Source organism: Myiozetetes cayanensis, unplaced genomic scaffold (assembly GCF_022539395.1).
Source record: "Myiozetetes cayanensis isolate MyiCay16 unplaced genomic scaffold, myiCay2020 scf5-8, whole genome shotgun sequence".
Classification (NCBI taxonomy): domain Eukaryota; kingdom Metazoa; phylum Chordata; class Aves; order Passeriformes; family Tyrannidae; genus Myiozetetes; species Myiozetetes cayanensis.
In genome coordinates, this window is record NW_026087742.1 from 1166373 (window position 1) to 1181535 (window position 15163).

Here is a 15163-nt window from a genome sequence, read left to right on the forward strand (position 1 = left end):
GTGGAAAACAACGGGGCCACCTGCACGTGAATCAGCAGGGCTTGTTCTCCAGCCCCAGCCTGGCCAGGGACCCTCCAGGCCCCCCAGATTTGGAGGTTTGTCACCCAGGTGAGTGACCCCCACCGGGGGATGTAGGGTTGGACCTGGCCATCGTCCCTGGGGCAGCAGCCACCCGCAGGGAGGGGGTGGTGGCCCTCCACAGCTTCCCAAAACTTCTTGGGAGGCCTTGTCATGACAGGGATGGATGGACGGAGATCCCAGAGCGTTTCCATAGGGTGTTGGGGGGGATACAGGAGACACAACCTCCCAGATGACACCCACAGCACCCAAAATCAACCTATTTCCTAGAAATGCAGGGCCCTTGAAGGACTTCTCTTCCACAGGGTGGTCCGATACCCCTTATGTTTCTGTGGATGTTTTGCATCCCAGCAGGAGGGATTTGGACAGGTCTGCTCCCCTGTTTGTGGCTGAGCCCAGCCCCCCGCCGCAGTTCCCAGGAGAGGAACAATAAAGAATGCCCTTTTTAACACCTACAAATTGCTGTTAAGGAGTTTGTTTCTGCCGCTCTTCGGTATCGCCGTCCCCGGTCCCGTCCCAGGGGGAGGATTTAAGGGGCGATCACCGTCTCCAGTGTCAGGCCCAACCCTGACGCCATCCATGCTCCATTCCTGGAGGATGGGGGGGTTCCTGCCTTAGCCCGTACCCCGGTCCCGTTCCCGGGGGGTCAAGGGAGGAGCGGTCGGTGTCCGGTCCCGCTCCCAGCCCCGATCCCATCCATACTCCCATTCCCAGGGGAGGGAGCGGGGGGCTCCTGCTCTAGCCCTAATCCCGGTCCCACCCACGGTCCCATCCCGGCTCCTGTTCCGATCCCAACCCCTGCGGGAGTTGTCCCGTCCCTGTCCCAGCCCTAATCCCTCCATGTCCCCATCCCGGCAGGAGACCTCCCGTCCCGTCCCGGGGGCGGGGGCGGTCCCAGCACTGGTGGGGGCGGTCCTGGCCCCGGTCCTGCCCCGTTCCCAGTCCCGTTCCCAGCCCCGGGAGGGAGGTGCGGCCCCACCTCCGACCCCGTCCCGTCTCACACGCGGCGCCGGGACCGGGACGAGGAGCGGGGGAAGGAGCGGACCGGGCATGGCGATGCCTCCGCAGCCCTCCTGAGCGGGACCATCGGCTCACGACCCCGGCACCGACCCCCGGCACCGACCCCCAGCTCGGCATCGCCCGGTGAGCGCGGTGGCAGCGGCCGGGGGGCTGTGGGGGGACAGCGGGGGGACCGCGGGGGGACAATAGGGGGACAGTGGAGGGGACAGCGGGGAGATAATGGGGGCGGGGGATAATGGGACCATGGGGGGACAGTGGGGTGCGTGTCCTGCCCAGTCAGGACGGGCTGCGACAGGGAGGGACGGGGGGAAGGGGATAGGGGGTGACCCCCGGAGTCGGGTGGGAGCGGGGACATGGGTGGGGGACACACGCACAGACGGGTGGGACGCACACGGGGGTAGGGGACACAGAGACACCCACATAGATGGGACACGGACACACCGACACACGGACACACGGACACAGAGACACGCACGGGGGGTGGCACTGGCTGCGGGGTGGGTGCCACGGGGTCCCCACGCACTGCATGGGCAGAGCCGACCCCCGTTTCTCCTCACAACCCCCCAAACTGCCTGTACTACCACTCACACTGCCCCCAAAGCCCCCAAAATGCCCCCAGGACGGTGGGTGGGAGCAGCAGCCGGCACGGAGCCGCTGGCAGGAGCTGCCACTGCCACAGACGGGTCGAGCCGTGCGCTCGAGGAAGCTCCTGCTCCCTTTGCTCCTCTTGCCCTGATTCTTTTGATTTTTTTTTTTTATGCATTAATTCACAATCATCTCTTTGCCGCTCGGTTTCTCCCCTCCCGGGGGAATTCACTGGCTGTTTATCCGGGATTTCCCGTACACACCTCTGCTTAAAGCCGTGGAGCTCGCTCTCTGCTTGCTCCAACGTGTGTTTTTCCACCTCTTCGAATGCTTAGGTCTATGTTTAAACCCTTTAAGGGTGTTTTAATTTACACTGGAATGGGTGACGCTCTGATTTCAAACCCTTTGACTCCTTTTAGCAGCTCCTAACCCCCTAAACACCCCTTCTTTTCCCCCCAAACACCCTTCTTTCCCCGAACTGGGCACTGCCTGGCATCACTGCAGGAACAACTTTACGGGCAAAACGTCGAATTTTCTCTTTCTGTTCCAGTTTTCTTATCGGGTTCTTGCAAAACCCATTTGGCAACCCACTGCCTTCCTGTGCACGAGGTGAGGAGCAGCAAACCCTGCTCTTGTGGGGCCACTGACACTGGGGGATGGTGCCCCCGGCTCAAGGTCACTGCTGCCAAAATTGGGCCGGTTTGTGCCACCAAATCCCTCTTATTTCTACTCAAGCAAAGGGAACTTCAACTTCAGTGCCTGGTGGGTTAAGGAGGAGGCCCCCTAAATGTGCTAAGCCTCGAAGCATGGCAATATTTTGGAGTTTAGCGGTTTCTAAAAGCTCCCAAAGTGTTTTTTGACTGTCATGGCACTGAGTGACTTTATCCTGTCTCTGCCCAGTGCGATTTTTATCTCCGGCTCTTGACATGGAGCCAAAGCCATGAATAGTTGGCTGGCACTGGAGCGTGCTGGGGCCACCCTGGGCTCCCTCCTCCCCACCCAGCACCCCCCCAGGAAACCAGTCCATGGAGCAAAGGCCCTGCTGCTTCCATGGAGGAGAAAATCCTCCCCCAAAGTCCACCCTGTGGTGGTGGTTTGGCTTCCCGGTAATTCTGGTGCCGTGGGGGAGCCTGATAATTGCGTTATCCGAGGTCTCTGGTTATCTCCCAGAAGTTTGGGGTTGCCAGGGTGGTTGTGGTCGTTGCTGGGTGGCTCCCTTGGGCTGGTAGGTCCCCGTGGAAATGTCATTTCTCCCAGCTATGGGGCTTGGAGGGGAAAACAGTCACCAAAAAGCAGGTGATTGATGGAAACCGGTCCCACGCTCATCTCCGGGTTCCTGCTCTTGCTTCCTCCAGTGAGCACCAGAAAATCATGGAGGGCAAAACCAAAGCCAAATTCCTGGTATAAAACACCTCCAGGAAGCCTAAAAGATGCAAAGTGCCCCGTTTTTCCTGTGCAATAAATAAAAAGCACGGTCTGGGGGCTCAAATGGGATCCTCCCCGATCCCATAGGATGTTATAGGGTCTCCTGGTGGAGAAGGTGAAATAGGGATGCGGGGGGAAAACAGGCAGGGAGCATCACCTTTGCCAAAGCAGGAAGGAAGTGTTGATGAAGGGATTAAATATTGGCCTGGGTTGATGTTTGCTTCCAGCAGGATCCATCCTCAGAGACCTGCCGTGCTGGGAATCAATGGGATTGATTTCCCATGGTGGGGACCAAGGCAGACGGTTTTGGTACCAGCTGGGAAGCAAAGGTTGGAAGGGGGATTGATTCAGGGAGAAATTCAGGGAGTTTCTTGGGGGAAACCAGAAATTCCAAAAGAAAGTAATTTGTCCCAAAGCAAAAGATTTTATTTGACTTACAAACAAAGCCATGAAGTCATTACCTCTCTTATCCAAGCTCCCTTTTCTCTTTTGAGCTTGGCTCAAGGCACTGCAAAACCCTCCAGGAAACCAAAACACCCCCAGAAAAATACTTTTCCCAGAGAAAACTAATTCAACTCTGCTGTTTCTCAGCCTGGGGACAGGAAGGGAAACTGAGGCACATGGCTGCTTCAGGGGGAGAGCTCCAGGAAGAGCTGGGGATGGTGGCACTGAGAGAACTGGGGTTGGTGGCACTGGGACAGCTGGAGATGATGCCCTGGGATAGCTGGGGATGGTGGAACTGGGAGAGCTGGGGATGGTGGCACTGAGAGAGCTGGGGATGGTGCCCTGGGAGAGCTAGGGTTGGTGGCACTGGGACAGCAGGGGGTGGTGGCACTGGGACAGCAGGGGGTGGTGGCACTGGGACAGCTGGAGGTGTCCTCAGCCCGTGCTGGTGGCCGGAGTCAGCACAGAGGGGGAAAGACTCTGAAGGTCAGCGTGGCAGAGAGGTGCCAGGGGGAAAGGGCAGATGAAAACCAGGCAGTTTGGGCAGGCTCAGGTTTCAGCCTGGTCCCCTCTCCTCTCTCCCAGCCCGCCGGGCTCGGGGGCATCCGAATGTGCCGCCGGCTTGTGTCAGGTCACAGAGGGTTTGACCACAGTCCCAGAGGAGGGAAAAACCATGCCAGGTCCTTTGCTTCCCAGAGTCTGGAGTAGTTCCTTTTTTTTTTTTGATGAGTCCAGTAAATGCCTATAAATTAGGGCAGGGAAAACTCCCCCGCTCTCCTGGTGTCCCTTGGAAAGGAGGTGGTGGAGATGTGGGAAGTGGGTCGTGGTTTCGACCTCCTTCGGCGGGAAGCGGCGGGAGCTGTGGCAGAACAAAGGGCTGCATCTGTGAGGTCCTGCTGGTGAATTAATCCACATTAATTATTTGGGAAGGTCAATTAAACCTCATCAACCCCCGCCTGTGAAAACGTATCCGTCGCAACCATCATTTGGTTGGTCTTCAGGGACTTTGCTGCTGCTGGCAAGTTCCCCAGGAATGGATGGATGGATGGATGGATGGTGACAGCTGGGATGGCACTGGGAATGCTGAAAAGTGGGGCAGAAATCAGGATTAAAGCCCTTTACTCTGCAATTCAGTGTCCAACCCGTGGTCCCTTTATGCTGGCCCGGGGTGCTGCCCGTGACCTTCTCCAGTGACAGCTCCCTCCTTCCCCATACTGACTCATCCCAATATCCATGGGAGATACTGTTACAGGAGCATTTTGGGATGCTGACAACACATGCACATGCCTGTGGGGAGATAGATTGGAGGGCATGTGGCTGCCAGGACACAGATCTGCCCAGGCTCCTCTCATCACCAGGTTCTTCTCCCATTCACCACCAGTTTTCTGGGAAAAAAACCACCCACGTCCCATGGGATAAACATGCTGGAGAGAGAGAGAGGTGCTCCAGCCATTGCAGACTGTGTCCTTGGAAATGGCCGGGAGACAGGATGGAGCGGATGCAGGGGGTTGTCACTGTTTTGGGAGCAATGGAAGCATTTATCCTTCTTGGCATCCTCCGGGATGGCTGCTGCTTCCGCTGTGCCCTCATCCCTGCCGGGGGCTGGATGTGTCACTGGCAGAGCTGGTGCTGGTGGGCGCAGCAAAGGGCAGCTGCCAGTGCCAGCCTTTGTGCCTTCACGTGCCTCGGCCGCCCGTGTCCCCCACGGGTCACTGTGGACGCAGCGGGGCCGGGATGGAGGGGGTGGATGCAGCCACAGGCCCCGCAGACACAGCAGGGTTTGTCCTGAGCGTTCTGGGCAAAACTAGGGGGGGGAGAAATGAAAAAGAAAGGCTTTTGAGTTTCCAGAAGGAAAAAGGAGGGAGAGCACGACAGCAGGGACAAGGCTCCATTCAGCCAGAGAGCCCCGTCTGCTCCTTGTCCTGGAGATGGAGAAGAGCAACATCTCCATCTGCTCCGTGGTGGCAGCCGGAGGAGATTCCCCCCCTTGGCTTAAGGAGGGGTTTGAAACACCTCGTGGGGCTTTTCTAGCTCAGGAGCCTGTGGGGAGGTGGCTGGGAAGGGGGCTGAGCTTGCCCCCATCAGTCTGCAGGGGATGGAGGGGGTGCAGATGGCAGGGCACAGAGAAACCGCTGCAAGGCTGCAGCCTCTGGAACCCTCTGGAACCCTGTCACCCTTCCCTGCGCCTTTTAGGGCGTCTTGTGTGGCTCCTCCCGGCCACGGTGGCCTCTCTGACCCGTTTAATCTGTTGCCAGGTCTGTGGGCAACCTCTCTCTGGCTGGCCACAGATCTGCAGAACTCGGAGGGAAGGCAGGAGCTGCGGAGAAGAGCAGCTGGGAAGTGTTTTCCCATCTGCCTGAGCGCTGTTAACCCTCTCCTGCCACACAGCCCCTCTGCTGAGGGCTTGAGGGAAGCAGGAGAGGACCAGAGCTGATCTGAGTGCAGGAAGAGCGAAGCCCTGAGGGCAGGGCAGAGCAAGATCAGTGCTGGCTCCTCGTGTTCATCACAGACTGGTTCCCAAAGTTAGATTTGGGGTTTTACAGATGTTGCAGATTAGCTGGGACGTGAGCATGTGTGTGGTTTCCACCCACATCCCTGGGCAGCGGGAGCCTCAGCCAGTTCTCCTTGTGGGCTGCTGGGAAGGGAAAAGCAGTAAAATGGGGGGAGCATCAACAGGGATCGTGTCTGTGCCACTTCTGGACAGGTTTGTTCCAGTCCTTGGAGCAAGGACTGGAGTGTCCCCTTGTGATGGGCTGGGGGCATCACTTCACACCTCCTCCATCAGCTCCAGGTGCTTTTTAAGGAGTGAGAGATCAGGCAGATCTGCAGCTTCCAGGAAACTGTCATAGCCTCCTTCCCTGCAGGATCTGACCTGGGGTGGGTGCAGGAGAGCTCTGGGTCTAAACAAAGCCATGAAGTCATTACCTCTCTTATCCAAGCTCCCTTTTCTGTTTTGAGCTTGGCTCAAGGCACTGCAAAACCCTCCAGGACACCAAAACACCCCCAGAAAAATACTTTTCACAAAGAAAACTAATTCAACTCTGCTGTTTCTCAGCCTGGGGACAGGAAGGGAAACTGAGGCACGTGGTTGCTTCAGGGGGACAGCTCAATTGCTGGAGTGGAGCTGCCCTCCAAAGGTGGGGGAAAGAAGAGAAGAATGGATCCTTTGCAAGCCTAATTTGGGAGAAATGAGGTGTTCTGGCTATTTTTGGGGTGGAGGAAGGCTAGGTGCTCGTGAGGGTGAAAAGGCATAGCCTCGGTGGCACCAGGTTAGAGCTGAGAGGGCTGGGATTGTTCTTTTCCACCTAAAATCATGGTGAGATTTTGGTCAGGGCACCTCCACTGCAACCTTTTCTCCGGGTCCCCGAGCTGCTGCCCTGGATCCATCTCCCTGTAACCTCCCGTTTCCGCAGCTTCCCGTAACAGGGCACAGCGGTGGGATCTGGGATCGCAGCGGCCTCTCTTACGGGAAGGGAGGAAATGCATTTCCATTTGATTGCCCAGTGATGGGCTCGCTCAGGGATCGGGTGTCAGCTGGGTCTGGGGCTGTCCCCACACACAAAAGGGCCCTTGTCCCTCCTCACAAAGGCACTGCCAGACTCTGTGTGCCTGCAGAGACTCTTTCAAGTCCATTTTTCTCCTCTGGGCTGATCGTCCCCATGCAGAAACCAGCTGGGATGCTGGAGAAGCAGGTCTCGAGGCCAGCGAGCAGGACCTGGGAGCTGGTCACCATCAGCCCAACACTAACCCCGTTAAAACTATCCTCACCTACAACAGCCAGCCCAGGCAGAGCCCCTGTGGGGAAGAACACGCTCCCTTTGCAAAGGTTTGATTACAGATGTGGGGATGTTTCCTCTCCCAGAAGGAGCTGAGGACCTCTGATATCAGGACCAGTCCCGGGGATTGCTCCTGGAAAAGCACAGCTCCACCTTCTTGCCCTCTCTGCCTGGGGTTTAGTAGGACCCGATTTTCGTGGTGCTCAGCTGAGTCACTCCTCGTGACTGGTTAAATACAGAATGGAACATCTTTCCTGCTCTGGGATACAGGAATCCAAATTTCTGTGGGAACCTGGTTGGAAAGGTGGACTGGGACGTTGAACTGGGCCTGGGATTTGTTGGTGCACCTTAGTTCCACCGCTGTGCTCCAGATGCAAAACGAGGTTAAGTAAAACTCCCTTTTATCTGCTTGACCATAAATCCTCCGTGGCAGGGACCACCTCAGCTGTGTCAGCACCCAACACCATGGTCTCTGTGGGCAGGTGATGATGAGCTGGCAGGAGGCACACAGGGCCAGCCTGGAGCCATTGTCACCTGCAAGAGATGGCACTGCCAGCTGTGCTTGTGGGTGGCTTTGGGACAGCACCAGCCAAGCACTGATGGCAACCTTGGTGGGAGGAGAAGGGAAGGGTGTAGGAACAGTGATAATGACATCTGGACCTCCCAGCACTGTGGCAGTGGGGTGTTCTCGTCTAACCCCCCTCACTCCATGTCCTTACAACCTCTTTGCTTCCCCCCCCAGGGCGATGGCGAACCTCACAATCCCTCCAGCCTGGACCAGAGTCATCAACAGCTCCTTGGACCCGGGTGGCACAGATGACAACCCCTACAAGTGCATATTTGACGAGGACTTCAAGTACGTCCTGCTGCCCGTCTCCTACGGCATCGTGTGCGTGGTGGGGCTCTTCCTCAACCTGCTGGCCCTCTACGCCTTCATCTTCAGGATCAAGACCTGGAACGCCTCCACCACCTACATGTTCAACCTGGCCATCTCGGACACGCTCTACGTGGTGTCGCTGCCCCTCCTGGTGTACTACTACGCCATGGGGGACAACTGGCCCTTCAGCGTGGGCCTGTGCAAGATCGTGCGCTTCCTGTTCTACACCAACCTCTACTGCAGCATCCTCTTCCTGCTCTGCATCAGCGTCCACCGCTTCCTGGGCATCTGCTTCCCGCTGCGCTCGCTGCAGTGGGGGCACGTGCGGCACGCCCGGCGCGTGTCGGCGGCCGTGTGGGCCGTGACCGTCGCCTGCCAGTCGCCCGTGCTCTTCTTCGTCACCACCAGCGCCAAGGGCGACACCATCACCTGCCACGACACCTCCAGCAAGGACCTCTTCGGCCAGTTTGTCATCTACAGCTCGGTGATGCTGGTGCTGCTGTTCTGCATCCCCTTCCTCGCCATCATCGTGTGCTACTGCCTGATGGCGCGGCGGCTGCTGCAGCCCACGCGCGGCATCTCCCGCCTCTCCCGCTCCAAGAAGAAGTCGGTCAAGATGATCGTCATCGTCCTGGTGGTCTTCATCGTCTGCTTCCTGCCTTTCCACGTCACTCGGACCCTCTACTACTCCTTCCGGAGCTGGGACTTGAGCTGCCAGACCCTCAACGCCATCAACTTGGCCTACAAGGTGACCCGGCCCCTGGCCAGCACCAACAGCTGCCTGGACCCCATCCTGTACTTCTTGGCAGGGCAGCGGTTCATGAAGTTCAGGGGGAACAAAATGCTGGGGAAGCCCCAGAACGAGGTGGCGCTGGGCATCGTGCCCAACAGCCACCTGGGAACCAGCAACGACACGGACACGTTGTCCAAGGATCTGAAATCCTAGAAATCCCAGCTCTGCTCTGGCAGCGGGAGGGTTTATCCCAGGGGTGGAGGGAGCTCAGGATGCTCCAGGTCCAGAGGCTTTGGGTGTTTGCAGTGCCTGGCCGAGCACCTGCTCCAGCGTGGACGGCGTTCAACGTGCTCCTCTGCTTGCTGCTGTTCCAAATGTGTATTTTTCGGGAAGATGAAGCTGTGGTTCCACACACAAACCCTGGATCTCTGCCCCATCATCCAAATCTGCCCCTCTGTTGGGGCATCTCCCCACTCATGAGGTTGGGTGACTGAATCTGCTGAAAAAGTCACACCCTGAATGCCTTAAGGCATTTTTTCTAAAGTGAAAACGCTGTGTGGGAAAGGTCCCCCCCAAGGGAATTCCACCTGCCTGTCTCCAGATCTCCTGGCACAGAGGCAGCAGGAGTTTCTCTGTGCCTTGGCCAGGGAGGAAAGGCTTTGGGTCTGTGAGGAGCTGTGGTTCTGCTAAACAGGTTCATGAAAATGTCAAGTGCAAATATGCATTGGGAGCAGGAAAGGGTCTCCCAGGGCTTTGCATCCCTGAAGAAATGCTCTGCCAGCTTCAAGCCCAGGCACCTGCTGGCTGGGCTGGGAGGGGACTCCCAGTTCCTGTCCAAGGGCTGACTTCCCATCAACAAGGGTGCTGATGGACCTTCCACCCCACTGGAGTTCACTGGCACCATCAAGCAGGTCCCCTGTAGGTTTCTCCAGTGGGGCCAACATCTTCCAAAAAACCCATTAGTGCTTCCCAGCAGCAACATGCACCCTTGAAAAGCTTTTAGGAAACCTTTAGGAGCTTCCTTCCAGCTACTGACTTTAATAATCATCTCCAGCTCATTAAAATTTAATAAGTGGGCTCCTCATGGCTTGTTTTAGACCCCCTCACTGGTGGCTCATGTTTCCAGCCAAGGGGCAAAGCCCCATGTTCATCCCCTTGGTGCTGCCACATCCTTTAGCAGCTTGGCATGACCCAAAATGCTGCCCAGATGCTGCTGTCTGGTCTCCCCATCATCCCAGTATTCCCAGTGCTCCACTGGAACCAGTCAGCATATCCCTTTACAGACTTTCCCTCAGAAATTTGGCAGTGCTAAAGCCTGGCTTGAGGAGCCACAGCAGTAAGCATGGTGCTAAGATTAACCCAAATCCTGTCTGGATTTGGCCTCGCATCCCTCATCAACCAGGACAGTTCAAAGGAAACATGCACAGAACGCTTCACCAGGAGGTCCACTTGGCCTTTCCCTGAGTAATTGTTGGGTTGGAGAGCCAAGAGCCCCAGTCCGTGGTTTCCCTGCCACGAGGGTGCTGATTCCTCGCCCCAAAAATGAAAATTGCTTCGTGCTGCAGCCCTGGACGAGTCACATTTTGTAAAAGCTCCATTTTAGGGTTAGACAAACACGTTTGATGTTGGTTTAGACCGAAACCTCAGACCACTCCTCAGCTTCATCCCCCCGCTTCTTGTGAAGTGGTTTGGTGGAGACAAAGACACGTCACGGTTGTGTGGGATTTGGGTGACTGGGACTGGTCAGGGTTAACTGGGACGTTCCTGTGGTCCCATCTCGCTGGAGTCACGGTCCCATGGAGGGGTCTCAGCCCACCCAGCACTGTCACCAGCACAGGAGGCAAAGGATGGCGCTGTGACAGCTTTGAGAACCATCAGCAAAGGCAGAGGGGACGTTTTTAGGGTGGCTCATCCCACCCTCGAGTGCCCTTTAGGCAAAGATTGGGTTAAGGCAGGACTTGCACCGTGGCAGCACCTTTTTTTTTTTCCCTGGGGCCTGTGAGGGAAGCTTGGCTTTGTGGCGAGGTCATGACGTGGTCACCGGGGCGAGACAAATCGCTGGGAGAAATGAGGAGAAACGAATTCAAGGCAAGTGCTGAACTGGGACAAACGTCACTCCAGGCCAGCTCTGGCCTGGGCTCCTGCACTTGCCAAAAAGCAGCGCCAGCACAGAGCTCCGTGCTCGGAATAATTCAACAAAAACACGCTCCGAGTTCCGAAAATACACCCAAAAGTTCCTGCAGTCCCGCCTGGAGATCCCACCTTTCTCCCAGCTGGCATCAAACCACCCCACCCTGGCCAACACTACCAGTCCCATCAGGGATGTCCTCTGCCATCCTGATCCCCAAGTGCCCCTGAGCAGTTGGAGAGGAAACCAACTGGAAACCTGTATCTAGAGACATTTGTTTGTTTGTTTGTTTCTTTGTAAAAGCACTAACTTATACAAAAAAAAAAAAGAAAAATGGTGAGTTTTATGATTATATGACTGTACATTTTTATTTTTGTAACGTGCAGACACCTCAGATTTCTGACAGTAAAGGAGTTTATTTCTATGAGCACTCTCCTGATGTCTCCTCTGATGCGTGCAAAGATGTCTCACTGTGCTGAAACCTCTTGCTCTCAAAGGCTCCTCACCTTCCCCTGCAGACACCAGGAGGAGGTTTCCTGACATTCTGTTTCCCATTGCAGTTTATCTTGGTCCCCAACCTGGGCCTTTCCCTGATGGTGGAACAAGGCTCAGCTCCACTGACGAATTTATTGCAAACTGGGATTAATCACCTTGGAACCTGCTCAGCAACGATCTGAGCAGCTCAGAGAGGAACCTCGATGTGATATGGATGATCTCTGGAATTGTAATTTCATAGAAACCCACTGCTCTCTGCATTCCCTGGAAGTGTCCAAGGCCAGGTTGCAGCAACCTGGGCTAGTGGAAGGTGTCCCTGCCCACGGCAGGGAGTTGGAACGAGATGAGCTTTAAGGTCCCTCCCAGTACAAACCATTCTGGGATTCCATGACTCTGTAATCCTATGGACTCCTTCATTTTCATCCCAAAGGTGATTTCTCCAGCCTTCAAATCAGTTTACACTTGATGTCCCACTGTCCCTGTGGTGTGGGACAGAAACACTTCTTGGTCCCCTGCCCTGAGGGAAAAAGCTCAGCTCTGCTTTCTCTCTTCAAGAGCCTTCTAGTCACCAAAACAAAAAATCTCAAGAGCTTAAAGACAAAGAAACAGCTGCAGACCCCCAAAATCACTAAATTAGATGTCCCAGAATGGACCTCCTGGAAAGCCCCTCTTGATTTTCAGCCCGGGTTCAGTCCCGCTCCGGGGTGGATTCCAGAGGCCTGACGTGAACAGGTTTAGCTCGTGGGATTTACAGCATCACATCCAGATCTTTTCTGCACTGCCTCGTGTGAGTCACCCACAGCCAAGAATGAGAATTAAGGAGGAAAAATATCCATTGTCAGGGAACACGGGGCCCAGACCACTGAGGAGGATCCCTCAGCACTGGGGGCAGGAAGCGAAAGTTCGGAGCACTGATGGTTCCCTGCCAAGGCAATAAATCTGCCACATGGGCCAGAGGGATGACACTCCTCCTAGGCCTTCCCAGCATCCAGGAGGAGAGCTTTTCCTTCCTCATCGTGCCTTTTAGGAAGCAGATCCTTAATCAGAGCGAGGCAGGCAGCGGGCCATGTGTTACTGTAAAACGCTCGCTACATCCACTTCTTTTTCCAGTCCTGGCTCCATTTTAATTCTGGCTTTCCTGCTTGGAGCTTGGTTTTCCAAGGGGCAAGTCTGTCTGCCCCTCCAAATCGTTCCTGATCTGCTTTTCCACTTTAGTATAGAGGGACAAAGTCTCCACCTTGCTGAGCTCCTACGAGTTTCATGGAAAAAAACGATTGTGATAGGAAGGAGAAGGAGCCAAAGGAGCCCCCACCCAAGAGCTCAAACTCTGTGTTAGACACCAGAGAAACCTCCCCCACTTCCCTCATGCCCGTGGTGGCTTGGGGAAAGTGTCCATCAGTGCTGAGGGAGGGAAGGTGACAAATGGTGGCCCAGAGCCACCCAGGACACCAACACTGCGTGCGAACAGAGGGAGGAGATTCCCAAATCCCACAGACTAATATTACTGCAGAAATTCCCCAAAATGGATGGGCCAAGGCAGCAATTTGTTAGGAGGAAACCACAGCAGTGGGTGCTTGAAATAACACATCAATCACCCGGCTTTGTGAGGAGTTTATTTTTAAGGCTTTCGCAGGTTCAATACCAATATTTGCAGACTCCTTGACAAATAAATGCTCAGGAAAGCCTGAAAGTTTAAAATATCCTCTCTTCTTGTTTATTTTAAATTTCTCCTCAAACATCTGCAGGCTTAAGCCCTGGCTAAACACCAACATCGTGGAGTGTGTTTTGGGGAGCAGCTGGACTGTCACACTGAATCCCATCTTGACTGGGTGATCCCACACAGCTTGCAGCCCCATTTGATTGGAGAGTGAGAAATTCCTCCACCAGATCCTGCTCCTCTGCGTTTGCCACTCACTGTGGAAAGGCAACATGTGACAACCCCATTTCCAGCCCCCTCCAAATCCTGGGGGAGCCTTGAGGTGCCCTCAAACCACCCATCTTGGGAAGAAAGGGATGGGGGGGTTCTCAGCTGAGATCTCACCCGCTGGGGTGAGCACTGGGAGACCTTGGAAGGCAGTGGAAGGTGCATGGAAGACCCTGATCCCAGTGGTGCAAACACCATCCTGTGCTGATTTTTAATTGGGAGCCAGTTCTGCTGAAGAGGCTGAGCCTGCTGCAGGAGAGTCCTCTGCTGGTGCTGAGGGGATGTGGCAGTGAGGGGTCAATCCAGAGGGAAAATGGACCCCATGGGAGCACTAAAACTCCTTAGGAAGACTCTGAGAGCACACCAAGGGATGGGAGAAGAGTCCCAGGAGAGCAGTGGGAGGACTGGGGTCCTTGTCCCTTCCACTCCTGCCCAGGCACTCACAGACACTCAAGGCAGGGTCCCGATTTTCACCCATGGGGCTTTCCAGGGAATTGGGAAATCTTCTCTTTGCTCTGAAGTTTCCCCTTTTGTGGCCTCTCCTCCTGTGCCCCGTGGTTTTCCTGGCAGGGAAAGAGCCTGGTCACCCTCAGCTCGTCACCCACCCTCCCTGGTGGGAGCTGCTCCAGCTCCGTCCCTTTCTCTGCAGAAAGGTTTGGTGCTCATTTAACATCATTCCAGCCTTTTTCTTGACTGGGTTGGGAACTGGCTGGACACCACTGGGAAAGGAGCCCAAGTGCATGGATGGAGGTGGATTCCATTTGGGAAGGACCTTGGCAGGTGCCGTTCCCGACGGGGTTTCCCACCACGTCTGCATTTGGAAACGGGTTTATTTGGGAAGGGTGGCCCTGGTCAGTGTGTTCACCGGGGCTGTGACGCTCTGCACGACTCCATGGAGGGCAGAAAGGCCGCCAGAAAGGGGAAGATGCTCAGGGAATGCCACGTGGGGTTGGCAGAGCTGCTGGTCCTCCTCGGGCAAAGGATTGGATGAGCTCAGCTTCGGACCGGGAGAAAGGGAAAACCTGAAACCCTGCTGGGGTTTCAGGGAGCAGTTGGACACCCCAGAGCCTCCTCCTCCTCCTCCTGTGCAGGAGCCACAACCACAAGGAGAAGATGTATTCCTTATGGTCCAGGTCTCCAGGGGTACGTGGCCCAACTGAATGGCCCTGGAGGAGGGTACAGGAGACTGGATGTAGGAAAGGGATCCGTGGAGCTCTTCGATTCAACAGCAGGCTCCAGGGTCAGATCACCCTGGACGTGACTCCAGGACACACATGTCGAGGAGGTCCTTGGCTGCCTGGCCCATAAAGGCCTTTTCCTCTCCTCTGGCCATCAGGAAAGCCCATCTGGCCGGCTGGGAGTTGCCAAGCGACACAAAGTGTCCCCCAAGAGCTCCCGCAGCCCCGTGCTCAGCAAGATGCCGGTGCTGCGATGTCTCCCCGCTCCCTCATCCTCCACGGATGAGCTCACGGGGCTGGCACTTAAAATAACCCAGCGGGGGCAGCAGCGGGTGGGCAGCGCTGGCGCAGCACACGTCAGCGTTCCCAAATCCATCTGCCCGCCACGGCATCCCGGAAACCACGGGGCTTTGCCAGGGAGGCATCCGAAGCCCTGGAGCACCTCCCTGCCGGTGCCTCCCCGTCTGCTCCTCCCGTGGGCTCCCGTGGTCTGGGCGTGG

General features: G+C 56.0%; 1 protein-coding gene across 1 annotated transcript; it reads left to right on the forward strand.

Moving 5' to 3' along the window:
• Positions 1-1053: 1053 nt before the first annotated feature.
• On the forward strand, positions 1054-11493 carry P2RY2 (purinergic receptor P2Y2). Its single transcript, XM_050333507.1, has 2 exons — positions 1054-1221; positions 8071-11493. The coding sequence occupies exon 2, from the start codon at positions 8075-8077 to the stop codon at positions 9149-9151; it is 1077 nt and encodes a 358-aa protein (XP_050189464.1). The 5' UTR covers positions 1054-1221; positions 8071-8074; the 3' UTR covers positions 9152-11493.
• The last annotated feature ends 3670 nt before the right edge of the window (positions 11494-15163 follow it).